Below are 17,821 nucleotides of genomic sequence, written 5' to 3'. Positions count from 1 at the left end.
GCGACTTGAATATTACATTACATTACAAGTCATTTAGCAGACGCTTTTATCCAAAGCGACTTACATTACATTTTAAACCCATGGCTTTTTCAACTTTTTGCCTGGGGAGCAATTAGGGGTTAGGTGTCTTGCTCAGGGACACTTCAGCAGGCAGCCTGGACTTGAACCACCAACCTTGTGCTTCCCAGCACACCTTCTCTAACCCCTGCGCCACGACGACCCGACACGAATATAACATTAGTACGTTGTTTTCCACCCGTCCACTTGTTGTTGTGCAGCAGCCATGGCTGAGGCCGGAGCCCACCTCACCTCCACTGCCGCCCCCGAGCAGCCATCCATCTTTGAGGTGCTGACCCAGGAGTCTCTGCTGGAGGCGGTCCGACCGGCACCGAGGCACGCCGGAACCAAGGTTAAGATGGGGTAACAGACAGTTTCTTTGTTCGAAGGGAGACACAGCTGCAAATGAAAACTTTGAATCATTCTGCTTTTCACACGTTAAACTTCAATACAGTCAATTATCACTCTTTTAGCATAAGACTATGTTATAACATATTTTACCATTACAGCTCTCCCTGATTTCTTTCTTTTCCCTCGGTGATAAAGGGGTTTTTGGATGGGGGGTTTCCTGTGCCAATGAGAGGGTTCCGGGACATGTGCAAAGACTGTAAATTCCTTTGAAGCAAATCTGTGATTTTGAGCTGTCCAAAATCAATTTAATTGAACTGAATTATCTAGAGTGGTGCAGTGAGCTACATGGTAGCAGCACAAATGTCAATGGGTTTACGATGCAAAGCTGTCTTCAGTAAAATGACATACAACAAAACTGTATTCCCAGTTCCTTTGAGGATGATGGTATCAGCTTCATAAACAGTTTGTTCTGGCTTATGTGAAGGCGATCAAACTCCTTGGCTCACTCTGGACACAAACAACATTCTCCTTTATTTATGTTCCACCGCCATCCTAGCATGGACCTCAACCAAGATCACACTGGTTTCTTTGTGTCTTTGTGATTCACAAACCAGTTTTGCGGTAAGGGAACGGGAGAAGTGGTTGCATAATGAAAATAGCAAGATGCTGGTATTTGCGAAGATTGATGTTTAACTTTTGAATACCTTTTGAATTAAACATAAATTAAGTGAAACATTTTTTTCGACCTTGCAGCACGTCACCACCATCGACAGTATTTCGCGCCACAACACCTTTAAACGTCAGACCTTTTCTTCTTCATGTGATATCGTTTAACTTAACACCATCTCAAGCATGATATCTTTTGAGCTTTGTGCAAGAACTTCTTGTCACCATCAACCTCCACCAGGTTTAAAATCTTCAAAAAAAGAGTCCTCGTCAGTGATTTGTTGGTAGTACTGGTGAGAATTTACAGTATTAAGTAGTATTTGGCTTCAGGGGAAATCTGAAGATGGAAGGAACACTTTGAGGAACTCCTGAATCCAACTACTACGCCCTCTTTGGTAGAGGCGGAGCTGGAGGCGGAGGAGGGATCATCGTCAATTGGCCTGGTGGAGGTCACTGAGGTAGTCAAACAACTCCGCAGTGGCAAAGCCCCGGGGATTGATGAGATCCGTCCAGAGATGCTAAAAGCAATGGGTGTTGGGGGGTTGTCTTGGATGACACGCCTCTTCAACATTGCGTGGAAGTCTGGGACAGTGCCAAAAGAGTGGCAGACCGGGGTGGTGGTACCCCTCTTCAAAAAGGGGGACCAGAGAGTGTGTGCCAATTACCTGGATATCACACAACTCAGCCTCCCGGGTAAAGTACTCCAAGGTGCTGGAAAGGAGGGTTCGGCCGATAGTCGAACCAAGGATTGAAGAGGAACAATGCGGTTTTCGTCCTGGTCGTGGAACAATGGACCAGCTCTTTACTCTTTCCAGGATCATGGAGGGGGCTTGGGAGTATGCTCATCCAGTCTACATGTGTTTTGTGGACCTGGAGAAGGCGTATGACCGGGTCCCCCGAGAGAAACTGTGGGAGGTGCTGCGGCAGTATGGGGTGAGGGGGTCCTTTCTTGGGTCCATCCAATCCTTGTACGCCCAAAGCGAGAGCTGTGTTCGGGTGCTCGGCAGTAAGTCGAAGGCGTTTCCGGTGGGGGTTGGCCTTTGCCAGGGCTGCGCTTTGTGTTTGTGCTTGTTTGTGGTTTTCATGGACAGGATATCGAGGCGTAGTCGGGGGGAGGAGGGTCTACAGTTCGGAGGGCAGCGGATCTCATCGCTGCTTTTTGCAGATGATGTGGTCCGGATGGCATCTTCCGTCTGTGACCTCCAACTCTCATTGGAGCGTTTCGCAGTCTAGTGTGAAGCGGTCGGGATGAGGATTAGTACCTCTAAATCTGAGGCCATGGTTCTCAGCAGGAAACCGATGGATTGCCTAGTCCAGGTAGGGAATGTGTCCTTTGGTCATGACCAAAAGAACTAGGTCAAGGGTACAAGCAGCCGAAATGGGTTTCCTCAGGAGAGTGGCTGGCGTCTCCCTTAGCGATAGGGTGAGAAGCTCAGCCATTCGTGAGGATCTTGGAGTAGAGCCGCTGCTCCTTTGCGTCGAAAGGAGCCAGTTGAGGTGGTTTGGGCATCTGGTGAGGTATAAGGTATTACAGTTGACCGTGCATATCAGAGCATAAACCAAGCCATGAAGTCCAAGGAATTATCTGTAGGCCTCCGAGACAGAATTGTATCGAGGCACAGATCTGGCGAAGGGTACAGAAAGATTTCTGCAGCATTGAAAGTCCCAATGAGCACAGTGGCCTCCATCATCCGGAAATGGAAGAAGTTTGGAACCACCAGGACTCTTCCTAGAGTTGGCCGCCCAGCCAGACTGAGCGATCGGGGGAGAAGGGCCTTAGTCAGGGAGGTGACCAGGAACCCGATGCTCACTCTGACAGAGCTCCGCCGTTGTTCTATGAAGAGAGGAGAACCTTCCAGAAGGACAACCATCTCTGCAGCACTCCACAAATCAGGCCTGTTTGGTAGAGTGGCCAGACGGAAGCCACTCCTCAGTAAAAAGCACATGACAACCCGCCTGAAGGACTCTCAGACCATGAGAAACAAAATTCTCTAGTCTGATGAAACAAAGATAGAACCCTTTGGCCTAAATGCCAAGTGTCATGTCTGGAGGAAACCAGGCACTGCTCATCACCTGGCCAATACCATCTCTACAGTGAAGCATGGTGGTGGCAGCATCATGCTGTGGGGATGTTTTTCAGCGGGAGGAACTGGGAGACTCGCCAGGATTGAGGGAAAGATGAATGCAGCAATGTACGGAGACATCCTCGATGAAAACATGCTCCAACGCTCTGGACCTCAGACTGGGGTGACGGTTCATCTTTCAACAGGACAACGACCCGAAGCACACAGCCAAGATAACAAAGCAGTGGCTTCGGGACAACTCTGTGAATGTCCTTGAGTGGCCCAGCCAGAGCCCTGACTTAAACCCGATTGAACATCTCTGGAGAGATCTGAAAATGGCTGTGCACCGACGTTCTATTTTTTACATTTTCATAAAATTAATTGTTTACACAATATTTTCCATCATATTTATTTTTCAGATCCACGATCGTTACACAAAATTTCCCAAGTTCCAGGAGTCAAACTTTCAAAATATGTATTAACGTCATTGAGATAAACGTCTTTACCGTAATCTGTGTCTGGTAACATCATGAAAGGATGAACTAGTTAAGTGGATGGTAATTCATATTTTTGTTAATTAAGTCCATTGTGTTTGTAATTTATTATCCACAGACCTCCAGCAGCTGTTTGTGCTTAAAGAACATCAGGAGGATCCAGAGCGCCTCCACATTAAAGAGGAGCAGCTTCAAAGGCTGGAGGAGGCTGACATGACTGTCTCATTCACACCTGTGAAGAGTGAAGATGAAGAAGAGGACGCTCAGTCCTCTCAGCTTCGCAAGCGACAGACTGAACAGATGGAGGCTGACTGTGTTGGAGAGGACTGTGGAGGACCAGAACCAGACAGGAACTCTGGTCCAGATAGTCCTGATGATTGGAATGAGATCCGAGAACTTCAGTCAGGTTTAAACTCTATACGCAAAGACCACCAATGTTGGTCACGGAGTCCCACAAGGTTCTGTACTTGGACCGATTTTATTTACCCTCTATTCGTCAACGCTGTTCTCCTGATCTGGAGTCTTATCGTAAACTAAACCTTTTTATTCCCTCCGTGAGTTCGCTTTATTCATCCTAGTGTGCGTCAACATGCCGCCGGCGGGCAACGCGCAGCAGGCAGAGCGGACACTCGCCAACCAGATACGGCGTGTGGAGCGGACCAACCCGGACTCCTTATTGTCCTTGGGGACTAATAAAAGTAATCTCAATCACGAACATCCTAAATACAAACAGTTTATTAAATACCCAACCAGATTTTATTAATTTACTCCGCTAGAGGGCGGGCTGCTGCTGAAGTTACTGCCGGAATAAAGACAACAGAAGAAGAAGGCGGAAGAGGAAGCGGTGCGTGTTGTTGGGGCGCTAGCGCACCGTGCAGCTAGTGCACCGAGGCGGTTCGATAGGAGAAGGAACATAGAAACATGGCACCTGTCTCTGCCCGGTGCCTTTAGCTAACTCAATGATCCGAGCGACGTGTGTCATTGGGACGAAGCCGGAAACAGCAGCGACGCTGTGCTAGCTTCCAGCTAGCGTTAGCACAGGCAGGTTCGTTCACCGCTGACTCTTCAACGCACGGCTCGATAGTCTGCGTGTGTTGTTATGCTTTAACGTTACTGTGTGTGTGTGTGTGTGTGTGTGTGTGTGTGTGTGTGTGTGTGTGTGTGTGTGTGTGTGTGTGTGTGTGTGTGTGTGTCCTTTCCTTAATAAAAGTTTACATTTGTTTTACATTTAAATGATCAAAACGTTTGAGCTGGATTTGGCTCCATAGTGTTATGTATATACAATAATATATTGTAGTTTGTAAAACATTTTCAAAGAAAAGTGTAGGAAACAGTTAGCGAGCTAAACCAGAAAGGTGTGACTTTGCACTATTTTTTACTTAATATTCCACTTTTATCTGGGACGACGTTTCCCATTGCATCAGTGAACTGGTTCTAATCAACTCTAATGTGGTTTACGTGCTTCCCCGAGCTAAATTTATATTTGCTACCATAACATTATTAACCAGCAAATGTTTTTATGGTTCCTACTCAATGTGTAATTTCTGACCAGGATATCTTATCGTCTATTTCCCTGAGTGAAGTACTCTATCAGAGCTCATCAGAATGGAAGTAGTGCCATCTGAAAGGGAAAGTCTGCAATGAAAACCCTTTTAAATTAAATTATTAAAACTAACCCTAATTACAGCAGACTCTTAAGATTTGACCTGTCACACAAAGCAATCCTTTGCTCTGCGACTTGAATATAACATCAGTACGTCGTTTTCCACCCGTCCACTTGTTGTTGTGCAGCAGCCATGGCCGAGGCCGGAGCCCACCTCACCTCCACTGCCGCCCCCGAGCAGCCGTCCATCTTCGAGGTGCTGGCCCAGGAGTCTCTGATGGAGGCGGTCCGACCGGCACTGAGGCACGCCGTCAAGGCAAGCTTTGTCTTCTCATTTATTTGTTATTTTGCTTATTTTTTTTGGATATAGCATCTGGATTTATTTGTGTGGTAGCCGCACGATTCTGGTAAATGGGAGAATCAGGATTTTTAGCAACGTGAGATCACAGGGAAAGAAGTATTTATTGCAATTCATTGTGGGACCTTCCCAGCCTTCTAATTACTTAGAATTAGTGTAAAGTCACTTCAGGTACCACAACACAATGAACAGTTATTCTTAATTCATTTATTATTCCCAGTTCAAAACCTAAAGGTCACGCCTTGTCATAGCTTTGCTCTCGACATCTGTAGTCCATCAGCTGCTGTTCAATGGAGTCGCCTTGATTCTTGATCTCACTATCCTTTTTATAAAATTAAGAAAAGGTTATCAAATTAAAATGAAGTTTGATAACCTGAAGGGAATTATATTGTCATTTAAAAACATATATTTTTAAAATACATTTTGGATTATTTTTAATTTAAAATGTAGATTTTAAATAACAAATAGCGTTGCTGACCCCTCTCAGGTTCTGGCCGAGTCCAACCCATCCCGCTTCGGCCTCATGTGGCGACGCTTCGACGAACTCTACCTGCTGCTCGACCTCCTCCTCCAGAACCACTTCCTGTCCCACTGCGGCGCTTCCTTCTCCGAGAACTTCTACGGCCTGAAGAGAGTGTCGAGGCGGCGGGGGCTCCCCGTTGGCGGGACGACCCACTGGCGTTCTCTGCTCCTCCTGTGCCTGGCGCCTTACCTGCGGGCCAAGCTGGAGGCGACGCTGGCGCGGCAGCGGGACGAGGAGGACTTCTCCATCCGGCTGGCTCAGACCCGCAGCCAGAGGCTGTACCGCGCTGCCGTGGTGGCGTACCCCTACGTCAGCTCCGCCTGGCAGGCCTGGGCCTTCTGCCAGCAGCTGCTCTTCGTCTTCGGGGGCGCCGGCACCCACAATCCTTTGCTGTGGCTGGCCGGGGTCCGACTGGCACGACTGAACGCTCGAGACGTCCGAGACATGGAGCTGAAGAGCAGCAGAACGGGCCGCCCAGCCGAGGGGAGGTACGTGGCCGCCTTCTGTTGGTTTCTATCGCATAACTCGATGTTGGGCTTTGTGTGCTGATGTCCGACAGCAGAACCTGAAGCTCTTTGAAACATGGCCACAAGCGGAGCAGAACCCGCTGCCTTATGCTTCGGCAATAGAAGCTGCAGCTACGGAGGGGCATTGTTAGGGATGTCACGATATCGATTTTTGTTGTGCGATTATTGCACCAACATTTATTGCGATATTATTGCAATTTTCAGACCATTTTATGGCACTGATAACATAATAACAATATAATAGCATAGTAACATTACAAATTGTAGGGAGAACACAGTATGCTTTGGAATTCTCATTGTTTAAATATCTTCTCACTTTTCCGTGTATACAGGAAGATTTAACCATTTTTGGTGATGGAAATTTAGTTTGAAGTCATGGAAATCCATTGGTCTAAATGAATATGAACCCTGGGGTTAACTTTAGAACCGGGTTCCCAGAATGCATCGCTCCGACTCAACGGAGCTCACAGAAGGAATCAAGAGAAGTTTAAGTTAGGAAGATGTGTATTTCATTTTCAGACCAAGCTCTCTCATTCCCCACAATGCATTGTTCTGCTGTTTGCAGCGCGGCGCAGAGAGCGTGGTGGCTGGCGGCGGGGGCGGCTCGGGGAGCGGCAGTGTCCCTCTCCAGCTCCCTCTCGCTGGGCGTCTTCTTCCTGCAGTTCCTGGAGTGGTGGTACTCCTCGGAGAACCGGGACACCGTGAAGAACCTGACCTCCCTGCCCGCCCCCCCGCCCCCTCTCCACCTGCGGCGGGACTGCGGGAAGGACGATGGGCCCGCCGGCGGCGCGGACTGCCCGTTGTGCCGCGGGCCACGCACCAACGCCACGGTGCTGTCCACCTCCGGCTTCGTCTTCTGCTACCGCTGCGTCTACGCATACGTGAAGGCCAACCGCCGCTGCCCCGTCACCGGTTACCCCACGGAGCCGCAGCACCTCGTCAAGATCTACGCACCGGAGGGTTAGCGCGCGCACACTGTGCCGGACGCTGAGGGACTGGAATTGTTTTTAAAAGGGACTCGAGAATCAGCGAGTGTCTGTTGAAGTACGGTTCTCCTTTTTTTTTTTTTTAAATAAGCACATTTTTTGTATAAATGATGCTTGCTGTGTACATACTGGTGAATGAATACGTCAGTGGTACCAGGTGATTTATACGTAATTGTGTCTCTGGTTAACTTACCATTGGAGGGACCCTTTTTATTAATGGTGATTACGATGCTCCAATTTGACAAATTTTGTCAAAAATAAAATAATTTTGGGTTAAAATAGTGATTATCTTTATTTTACTGGCTTTTTTCTCAATTCATCTGTCGGTCCAAAGAACGTGAGAAACCTCATGGGAAATGTCTTTGACCAAATCTTGTACCTTTTTGAGAACCAGCTGCAAACTGGAGATTACATCTTTTATTTCCACTTGATTGGTTTCCTCATCTTTCCATATTTTCACACCACCCACTGCTGTAGCAGCTCGTGTGTGTTTGTATATACACTCACTGGCCACTTTGTTAGGAAAACCATCGCTTTAAACACAAATTGCTAATCAGCCAATCACATGAGAGCAACTCAATTTGTTTAGGTGGTCAAGACAACTTGCTGAAGTTCTAAGGGAGCAACAGAATGGGGGGAAAGGGGGGATTTAAGTGACTTTGAACATGGGTGGTTGTTGGTGCCGGACCGTATGTCACAAACTAGAGAATTCCTTCTCTGTGTCCTGCAAGCTGGACGAGAAGATGAAGACCTTGTGACATGTGTCAGTCAGCGAGTTCATCACACATGGCAGAACTCTGGGAAACAGCTGGCCAGAGGAACATCGCAGCCGCAGCACAGTCAGTGAGTTGCTTTATTCAGTTTCCAGACAAGTTTAACAGGCCCACTTAAAAAAAACAAACACAAAGAAACAGATCATCAGGATCAACGTCACAACATTACAGTGAGTAATAAAAGAAATAAAAAGGGCTTCATTAAAATGTCTGAGTGAGCAGCCACAGGAGTCACCTTCCTCCCGTGTTCATGCTCTTGCGACACATTTGAGCGACATGAGACGGGGGAGGGGACAAGTATCATCAATAATAATCACAGTAATAGATTGCTCAAATAGCGTGTATTGCACATGTTTACACGTATATGCGCTGTATGTACATGTGAGTCGGTAAGAACTGGAAACAATGTGGACAGAAAACAGTCAGGAATGTGCTCGTGATCCGTTCCGTCTCAACGCCGCGGGGGGGCTCCTTCTCGGTCGGACAAGAGGACGTCTCCCTCAAAGGAGGGAAAGAGGCATCAGTCGCACCCAACGGAACCTCTTCCGTCCCCGTCCAAGAGTCCAGAAACACACGTATCAAACGTATCGAGAATTATACAGTGAAGCTGTGTGTGTGTGTGTGTGTCCGGTAGCGACAGTAGACCCGTGCAGCCTCAGGACGGCGAAGGGACAGAAACTCCGAATCGAGCTGATCTCAAACAGCCTCTTAAAGCTTCGTGAAGTTCCGTCTCCGAGTGCTTTTTGCTTGAACTGCTTGCAGGTCGCCCACGTTGCTTCTCCTCGGGTCGAGGAACGACTCGGGCTGCACAGGAACACTTGGCTGAGGCCTCCAGCCGTTTTTGGGGTCCGTTGGTGCCTGCTTGTGTTTCTTTCTATCTCAAACTTCTATTCACTGGTTCTCGACCCAAGTTGTGAATTACCTCACGTTCAAAACATATGCTGCAGTTCCTCCAATGGCCACCAGATGCTGGTGCTCATACTTTGAAATATTTTATCTTAAACGTTGGGCTGTTAATTGCACAATTGTCCCTCCATCCAACTTGAGGCGCCGCTTTTTTACTACTGGTGTAACGAACAAAATGGCCTTTGGTACTTTGAAAGAGAACTGCCAGGAAACACGGCTCAATGAATTGATTGATTGATGCTCACGCTCCACCACAAAAGCCGGAAGGGAGCCTCTAGGAGAAAGTTCTCCCCAGTTGTTGCTGACACATTAGTGTTATATAACCTTGACCAGATGGGACCCAGAAGATTTGCGGTGTCGGCTACAACACTGGCTCACCAGCTGAGGGTTGTGGGAAATGGAGTCCATGTAGGTAATGGAATGGTCAGTAGCGCCGCGCTGGAAAAGCGGCAGGTTCCTTTTTCAGGACGGCAGGATGAGGAGGCGGGTGCCTGCTGCTACATGCCGCTCTGAGGAGAGGAACCTGCTGCTTTTCCATCTCGGCGTCACTCGGTTCGGAGGCTCCGTTCGGGTTTTCTCCAGCGAGCGAGTGCGGTAGTTTAAAGCTTTTGGGAGTTCTGAGAAAAAGAAGCGGAAAACAAACAGTCCTGGATATTTAACCACGCTGGTTCTTCCAGGCATTTGTGGCCAGAACAGATGTTTCTAAAGCCATCATTATTAGAATTGAAATAAATACACGTTTGTTAATTGGGTTGGTGCAGCGTAATCATGATGAATTTGAGTTGGGTTAAAAATATAGTTACAGCAAGAATATTAAAAATACAAACTAACAGGATGGTCCTTGAAAATAACCAAGAAAGTTCTTCACCATTTACGTGGAAAAAGCCTTTCACTCTGCAATTCTGTCCGCCAAGGCAGTCTTCATTCGCAGCACAGACAAACCTCTAGTATCTAGAGTATCGGTGCCAGTTCTTCAGTTACTGTCACGTACCGGAGTAACGGGGGAACCCAAAAGGCAAAGGGTGTCCCGCGTTGTTGGAGGTCAAGGAGGTTGTGAATGTGTTACGCCTCACGAGTAGTGAATTCTTTGGAGGACAGAACTCGGCATCAGCTGAGAAAATTAAGACCTGCAGCAACTACAAATGTGTTTTTGTTCATTTAAAATCCTATTTAAGACGTTTTCAGGGCTGCACAGAAGCAAAAAATAGACAAAAGGTTAGTGCCTCATGCTCGCAATGACTCCGTGGAAATGGGAACTGCGGCGCGTTGGCCGTAGTTACATCATCGCTGGACCAAACTACTCCTCGATACGACCTCTGACCTCTACATCCCCCTTTCTGTCCTTACTGCGTCTGCGCTGCTGGTTGGTTCCTGGCAGAGGAACTGGAGCTCTGCGTTTGACCTCCAACAGCTAAAGAATCCAGTCGTCCTCACCGTATATAAACAATCAAACAATGTGCTTATATCCTGTCAACAACCAGACCTTTAAAACATCAAATCTCCAAATAGAATATATTCATGAATCCAATTTGATCGGATAGAACATAATACACACGTGTGTGTGTGTGTGTGTGTGTGTATATATATTTAGTTCTTTTTTTATAGAAAAAGAGAAAGTATTTTGTGGTTTTTTTTTTATATATATATATATATGTATGTACAGTTATAGAAAAGTGACACACTGCGTCTGCTGTGACGTAACCATAGGCAACAGGACAGGAGAAAGTATTTACACCAAAGAGAAAATATTAAATTCAACAACAAAAAGGGGGACGTGCTGGACGTTGTGCGGTTTGAAAACGTGCCACAATCCCACGTTCTCGCGCAAAAGGGGGCGGGGCTCAGACCAAGTGACGGAGACGGAGTGGCGGTTTACATTTCTCAACCAGTGAATACTGTTAAACGGGTCAGAGTCGTGTCAATATCCACGGTGAAAGACGTTAATATTCAACAGACGCCCACTGGGGACCCCCAGTGTGTGATGATGGCTTCAGATGCTTTTCTTCCCAAAATAAATCAAAATCGGGAATACCTGGCGGAATATTGTCAGATTTGAAGGAACATACAATTGTTTTCAGTATATATATATATATATATATATATGTATATTAATGATTCTCCCTCGCGAGGTTGCTGAATAGTGAGATAAGGACAAATTAAGGCATCCAGATGAAGAAACAAGAAGAGAACTGAGTGAACGGGCCGCTGTGTGAGCATGTGCGTCGGTTTCTTCAGTCCTGATTGGCTGCTTGCTTTGCTGAGGCTTTGTGTTTTTGATGGGATGATTTAATCTTAAAAAAGGCACCTAGTTCCTCCTCTGCTCATTTTACAAACAGTGAACTCCTCCTCTGACCCGACGGCGCCCGGTTCGATCCCCCGGCAGACGGACAAGAGGTCGCCCACTCGGTTTGACTCTTTGCTGCGGACACCGAGGAGCGGGGACCCAAGAGGAAGGAAAAAACCTCTGTGGGGACCCAAGAGGAAGGAAAAAACCTCTGTGGTGCCGTGTGCAGGTGGTAAAAGTATGCAGGTTACAAGACGTGTCCCCTCGCCGACGCTGCCCTCCCGTGGTTACCGTGGAGACGCCAACAAGTCGTTTGCTCCTACCGCGGGCTGATGGCGAAGACGTGTCTGTGGTTTCCACAGCGCCTTTTGAAATCCGTAATGTCCTCCTTGGGAGTCCTCCACAACGGCACAACTCTGCTCTGTGTGTGTGTGTGTGTGTGTGTGTGTGTGTGTGTGTGTGTGTGTGTGTGTGTGTGTGTGTGTGTGTGTGTACCAACGCACACTCTGCGGAGGAAGAAGAGAAGGAAGAGGACGTGCCAGAAGGAAGTGAAACGTTTTTTACAATACAGGCTCTTCTTCCATTGGCTCCTCTGTGCACCTGAGAGGTAAATGAAACAATGTCAAAACCTGACAAAACGAGTATTGTATGTTCCTTCAACAAACACATGTGTAAATAATTATAATGTATAATTATATAATATGGCTGTCAACATAAACGCATTAATCTATGCGATTAATGTGGCTGAGATTAATGTAACACATTATTTTAATCAAAATGTGGGATTAATTAGTTAATTTCTTAATCTATTAAAAGCCCTATATATACATATATATGTATAGTTAATTACAGTGCAGTTAATTACAGTGCAGTTAATTACACTGAATCGCAACATTTAATCTCACTTTTATTCAAAAGTAGTGTATTGGGTGATTTTATTTGGGTGCTTTTATTCATGCAAACACTAAACATTAAGATACTTAACAGAATCCCCCGAACACAGTAGCAGTTCATTTTGTAAATTTCAAATAAAGAAATTGTATATTGATTTATTAAATTAACTTAATCAAATTAGATATAAAACCAAAGCGCTCATGACGCCTCCCAAGTCAACACTGAACAACGCGCTACACACAGTAGTGGGTCCGTGTGCACTGCACTGCTAACCTGCTGGTTTCCGCGTTGTCTGGATCAGAGCCCGGCCGCTCAACGTCGACGCTGAGTGAGGCCATGGCACTGACCGTCTCGGCCTCGTCCTTTTCCGATTGGCCCCGGGCCCCCACGGGGTCATCAGATAGCGAGTGGCCACTCGTCTGGGACAAACTCTGGAGACACGACCAGTGTTTATCTGTAGGGCAGAAGAGAGAACGTGGGATGAAGGCCTGGCTTCTCATCCCCGTGTGTGTGTGTCTGTGTGCGTGTTTCTTACCCTGGATCTCTATGACTCTCTCCAGTGAGGCCCACGCTTTTGGACACGGCTTCTCCTGAGGCCACTGAAACCCTGAGTCACACTGAGAGAAGGAGAACGGCAGTTAACGGAAAGATCAACCTGTTGGAGACAGTGAAGTGACACGGCGCTATCCCAGAGTCAGGTGAGCGGGTGTGTTGTCAAGGACGCAAAAGTGGGGTACAAAAATTGCCTGGATCTGTGCAAAGTGAAAAAAATATGTTATATAAGCTATTTACACTGTATCTCATTTGATTGCTACAAAGTGTGAAAAACTATTTTAAAAAGATTTGTGATTTTTCAGGAATCAGGAAACATTTATTTGCCAAAATATGCTAAACATACAAGGAATTTGTCTTGGTGGTTAGTGCGCGACAGTAGACAGACAAGACAACAGTGCACAAGTAATAAAATAAAGTAAAATGAAATGCTAATGCAATGGGTTAGTAGAATTTGTGATGAACTAATTCATATTTGGATTATTAGATATCCAATAATTGGATTAATAGATGTATATCGAACCACATGCCATCTCTAAAAAAGGGAAGCGCTGTGCTGATTCAGCTCGGCCGGGGGTGTGAGGAGTAAACACTGAGTACACTTTACCCTTTTGCCGTCTTTATGCTAAGCTATGCTAACCAAGTACCCAACATAAACAAAAACACACACAAATTTGCCAAAACGTTGAATTGTTCCTTCAACATTCACACCGTTGTAGCAACTGGGAGTAATCCACCGCGTCAAAGCTTATTCAAGGACATTAAACCAGGATTATTCGGCCAGTTGCTCTCACCGGCTCTCCCAGCAGCGCCGCGACGCAGGCCTCCGATGCGTCGCAGATGGCCGTGAGGTCGTGACCTCCCTCCAGCGCCATGATGACGCGGCCGCCCGCCAGACCCATCAGAAGCTGCGTTAGCTGCCCGAAACCTGCCGAAACACACACACACACACACACACACACACACACACACAGAGGACGTAGTTCAGAAACACTGATGAAAATAAGTATTTGGGAGTCATGCCGCCCGAGATGCCGGCGTCGCCGCGGTAACCGGTGTAGCACTCACACTTGGCGGAGACGTTGTAGCCTCCCAATGGAGACTGATGACCCTCCACGGCGTCGAAGCCCGCGGACACCAGGACCACATCTGGACTGAACTGCTGGGCAATGGGCATCACTACGCTTCTACACACACACACACACACACACACACACACTTTACAGCTTGTGTCTTAAACTTTTCACAATTTTAACCAAGGCACCAAACGTGGTAAAGATGCGTACCTGAAGGCAGTGAGGTACTCCACATCCCCCATAGGCGGCTCCACTCCCCCGGTCCACGCTACGTTCACATTGAAACCAACCCCAGCCCCCGATCCCACCTGCAGGGAGCACGATCCACGAGGACATCAAAGAGGGAAACAATGCAAAGCATCGCCGACATTGGGAGAGGAAATGAATACCATGGACATTTGATCCATTTGGATCCATTTTAAATAGATACTACGACGTGGTGGTTGGGTAATATACCAAGCTCAATGACCTATTATTACATATTTAAAAAGAGCAAATTAACTGCTTTATTAACTACTTTATTCTCTTTTCTGATGATCTCACATCCATCTCTGTTAAATGGTTGATGGGTGGTGGACTGGGGAGCCAATCGGGGGCTCCACCCTGCTTGTCTTTCTCTAGAGCTTATTGCTGCATTACACAAGCGCGAGAGATTTTATCCAAATGAAGTATTCAATCAGGGCCGTTAGTGGCTCCAGCATACGGCATCAACGAGAGATGGAGGTGTAGGCGCTGTTGCCAGATTGGGCCGGTTTGGATTTTTTCTTGAGCTGGTAGATGGAAATTTGACGGCTTTTGCCACCATTTGGTGAATGATCAATATTAACACTTTCTTTTCATGGTCATGACAGGAGAAATGAACCCACGAGGCCATTTAAGGGGGGGGTTAGGGTTAGATAAGCAACGTTTAAGGAGGAAGGAAATGCATTCATTAGGCCTCAAGGATTACACTGTGTACTGCAGGTACACGCGCACACACAGTGCTTTTGAACACACTGCCGGTGTTGTCAACACTGCTGAAGTGTTATGAAAATAATACACTTTTGGCCTCATGGGAACTTTTTATTCCAAGTAAGAGTGGAATTATTCCAGATTCACCATTTAGCTAAAGCTCAGAGAGTCTCCAGTGGGTGGACAAGGAGTTATTAGTCGTTTTCAGAACATGGGGCTGATGACTGTTTCTCAATTCTAACCTCTGCTTTGTGTGTGTGTGTGTGTGTGTGTGTGTGTGTGTGTGTGTACCTCCTCTGGCGCTCCGCTGCCAGGAAAGAAGTTTCCGTCGTCGTAGCGATGGAGGGAGATGTAGAGAACGCTGGCGTCACTGTAGAAGGCCTGCTGGGTGCCGTTGCCATGGTGAATGTCCTGCAGTGACGGGTCAGAGTGATGCGAGAGAGAAGGTCAACGTGCTGCTGGAATACACACGGAGCGTCGGCTCAACACCTTCTCCAGGGTTTATTCTCCTTGCCTGCTCATATGTTCACTTCTTTATCTCGTCTCTGAGGGGGAACTGAAGCCGTTTCATCCAACTTCAAACTCACATGACTCCATTGACACTCTTTTTGGTTTTACCTAGCAGAAAACAGGAGTTGCGGATCTGCCACTGCTTGATCAGATCTAATCCCTTCAAAACAATCCTACAATAATAATAATAATAATAATTTTCATTGCCGCTTTAGAGGCAGGATGGAAGGATTTCAGCGCTTTGGTTCCCCATCCAAAGAGGTGATAAACAGCTGCAGGACATGTGTCTTCACACCTACGTGTGATTGCTCTCTCTTGGTGAAACAGCCCTGAGATCTGACACCACAGGGGTCCCTCTATAATATTAATCCATTCAACAATTTAAAAATACAATTGTATATGAATAGTGATCGCTTTTTATGTCAAACGAATGAGTGAATTAAAAATGGAAAATACTACAAAAGCCGACAGACCGTGTGTGTAGGAGTTTGTGTGTGTTGGGGTGTGTGTTTGTGCTCAAACGTGTCCGTGTATCTCACCCAGTCCACGATGAGGATCTTGCCCACACCCAGCTTCTGCTGCAGCAGCTTGGCAGTGATGGCTACTGAATTAAAGAAACAAAAGCCCCTGTTGGCAGACACACACACACACACACACACACACACACACAGAGGAGGCAGCCGTTAGTCGTCTCCACCCTGACACGTGGAGACATTGAGCGGTGTGCCAGGGACCCGGTACTGACATGGCGGTGGACTCCTCGGCGTGGTGGCCCGGCGGACGCACCACAGCGAAGCCGTTCTAGAGTGAAAGCAGACACAGAGCGAGAGGGGCGGGTCAGGCGCCGTGTCACGGGGTGGGGGGGGGGGGGTGCGCTCGTGACCTCTTACCTTCAGCTCCCCCGCCGCCACCCTGAAGGCCAGCTCGATCACCGAGCCGACCGCCATGCGCACCGCCGCCGACGAGTGCATCTCGTTCCACACGGTGTCGCTGTCCACCTGGAGGGAGAGCGGAGGTCACAGCGGGGCCCGATACACGATACACGGCCGCACCAGAGAGAGAGAGAGAGAGAGAGACACTCACCCCGATTCCTCCACAGGGGAGAACGGCGTACATCTTCTGGCTGATTGGACCTGGAAGGACCACAGCAGAACCCCATTAAGAAAACAAGCATCTCTAAAACAAACAAACGAGAGTGATGCGAACAGACTCAAGCGGTCCGGCGGTCAAAGGAACACGAGGCTCAAACAAGTGATGAATTAGGCGGATACAGGTACCCAGCAGCTTCTTGTGGTCCAGTTTGTGTCGATTCAGCGGACTGGTTCCATACAGCAGAGTGTGGAACTCTGAATGGACCGACTGGATCTCATCCAGAGAAGCTTTTCGCCCCCGAATCCTCTGCTCAAACGCGCGCACACACACACACACACACACACACACACAGAAAGAGAGAAACCGAGTTAGAAATCTGCACATTTTTATTTTCCCATAAGACAAAAAAACAAAAACTTATTTTGCTACATCACTCAAAGAAGAAGGAAAACTAACATGTGATGCAATATGATGTTTAGCGCCAGCGAGGACGTGTTGGTGTGATGGAATGACGAGGAAGATAAGAGAACATCAGCTATGCTTTCAACCAGGAAAGCTTTAAAATCCCCTTCCGAATGTAAGAAGCCTATTGTGGTGCATGCTGGGATAGCCTGCAACCAACTATGACCTCGCAGCTCTGCTGTGAGCACAAAGGTCCTGGTTGTGTGTGTTTGTGCGTACCTCGCAGCGCCCCAACAGACCCGTCTCCTGCAGTCGGGACCAGATGCTTTGCACTCTCCCAGCATGCTCTGGGTGGATGTGAGCGTTGCCGCACACACACTGATGCTTCAGCATCAGACTGTCATACACAAGTCCTGGAGGGGCAGAGAGGAGGAAATAGAAGCTACACAACAATACTCCACGAGACCAGAGGAATGCTGGGTAAAACAAGAGAAGTACAGAGATCAACAGTAAAGGAGACATCGTTTGTAGTGACAAACAAGCACCACCAGATGTCAGCAGCCAGATGTGCAACATGTGTGAGAGATGCAGGCACTTCATCCACCACAATGCCTTATCTCAACCCACTATTTACAACAAACACACAGGCCTCTATTGACTTTATTGCTATGCAAGTTAGCGGCTCATTTTTAACCTGCGATGTTTATCTGATACACGTAGAACCTTGAAACACACAGAGATGAATAGTGTTCC

The 17,821-nt window shown here is 47.4% G+C and overlaps 2 protein-coding genes across 10 annotated transcripts in view; one reads left to right on the top strand and one right to left on the bottom strand.

Moving 5' to 3' along the window:
* The first annotated feature begins 4,364 nt into the window (after positions 1–4,364).
* Positions 4,365–8,059, top strand: pex12 (peroxisomal biogenesis factor 12). Of its 3 annotated transcripts, none has more exons than XM_040190289.2 (4): positions 4,365–4,676; positions 5,423–5,550; positions 6,080–6,603; positions 7,208–8,059. In XM_040190289.2, exons 2-4 carry the CDS (start codon positions 5,428–5,430, stop codon positions 7,605–7,607), a joined length of 1,047 nt encoding a protein of 348 aa, XP_040046223.2. In that variant the 5' UTR covers positions 4,365–4,676; positions 5,423–5,427; the 3' UTR covers positions 7,608–8,059. The 3 variants fall into 3 exon arrangements, with proteins under 3 accessions (XP_040046223.2, XP_040046224.2, XP_040046226.2); XM_040190290.2 differs by having other exon boundaries at positions 4,430–4,676; positions 5,426–5,550; XM_040190292.2 differs by having other exon boundaries at positions 4,450–4,672.
* Positions 8,060–8,463: 404 nt separating this feature from the next.
* Positions 8,464–17,821, bottom strand: part of hdac5 (histone deacetylase 5) — a 40,687-nt gene continuing 31,329 nt past the window's right edge. For 5 of the 7 annotated variants that reach the window (XR_013451410.1, XR_013451409.1, XR_013451411.1 and 2 more), the window contains 14 exons: positions 17,348–17,481; positions 16,852–16,972; positions 16,658–16,707; positions 16,465–16,572; positions 16,320–16,375; positions 16,114–16,201; positions 15,356–15,475; positions 14,324–14,421; positions 14,106–14,224; positions 13,832–13,965; positions 13,021–13,102; positions 12,759–12,939; positions 11,801–12,191; positions 8,464–11,769 (listed from right to left, as the gene is read on the bottom strand). Coding sequence is in view for 2 of the 7 variants with exons in the window: in XM_040190285.2 (XP_040046219.2) it covers positions 12,152–12,191; positions 12,759–12,939; positions 13,021–13,102; positions 13,832–13,965; positions 14,106–14,224; positions 14,324–14,421; positions 15,356–15,475; positions 16,114–16,201; positions 16,320–16,375; positions 16,465–16,572; positions 16,658–16,707; positions 16,852–16,972; positions 17,348–17,481 (1,331 nt within the window). In the remaining 5 variants the exon portion in view is untranslated. Of the gene's footprint in view, positions 12,192–12,758; positions 12,940–13,020; positions 13,103–13,831; positions 13,966–14,105; positions 14,225–14,323; positions 14,422–15,355; positions 15,476–16,113; positions 16,202–16,319; positions 16,376–16,464; positions 16,573–16,657; positions 16,708–16,851; positions 16,973–17,347; positions 17,482–17,821 lie in introns of all 7 variants that reach the window. The other 2 variants (XM_040190285.2, XM_040190286.2) reach the window with 1 other exon arrangement.

This window comes from Gasterosteus aculeatus, chromosome 11, assembly GCF_964276395.1.
Source record: "Gasterosteus aculeatus chromosome 11, fGasAcu3.hap1.1, whole genome shotgun sequence".
NCBI lineage: Eukaryota > Metazoa > Chordata > Actinopteri > Perciformes > Gasterosteidae > Gasterosteus > Gasterosteus aculeatus.
The sequence above is the reverse complement of the archived record's forward strand: the minus strand, read 5'-3'. Positions and strand labels throughout refer to the sequence as shown.

Excerpts from the sequence above, each read along its gene's own strand:
- pex12 (XM_040190289.2), top strand. The coding sequence starts at position 5,428 with ATGGCCGAGGCCGGAGCCCACCTCACCTCCACTGCCGCCCCCGAGCAG. Across the intron at positions 5,551-6,079 it reads CACTGAGGCACGCCGTCAAG|GTTCTGGCCGAGTCCAACCC; the intron begins GCAAGCTTTGTC and ends GACCCCTCTCAG. Across the intron at positions 6,604-7,207 it reads GGCCGCCCAGCCGAGGGGAG|CGCGGCGCAGAGAGCGTGGT; the intron begins GTACGTGGCCGC and ends TGCTGTTTGCAG.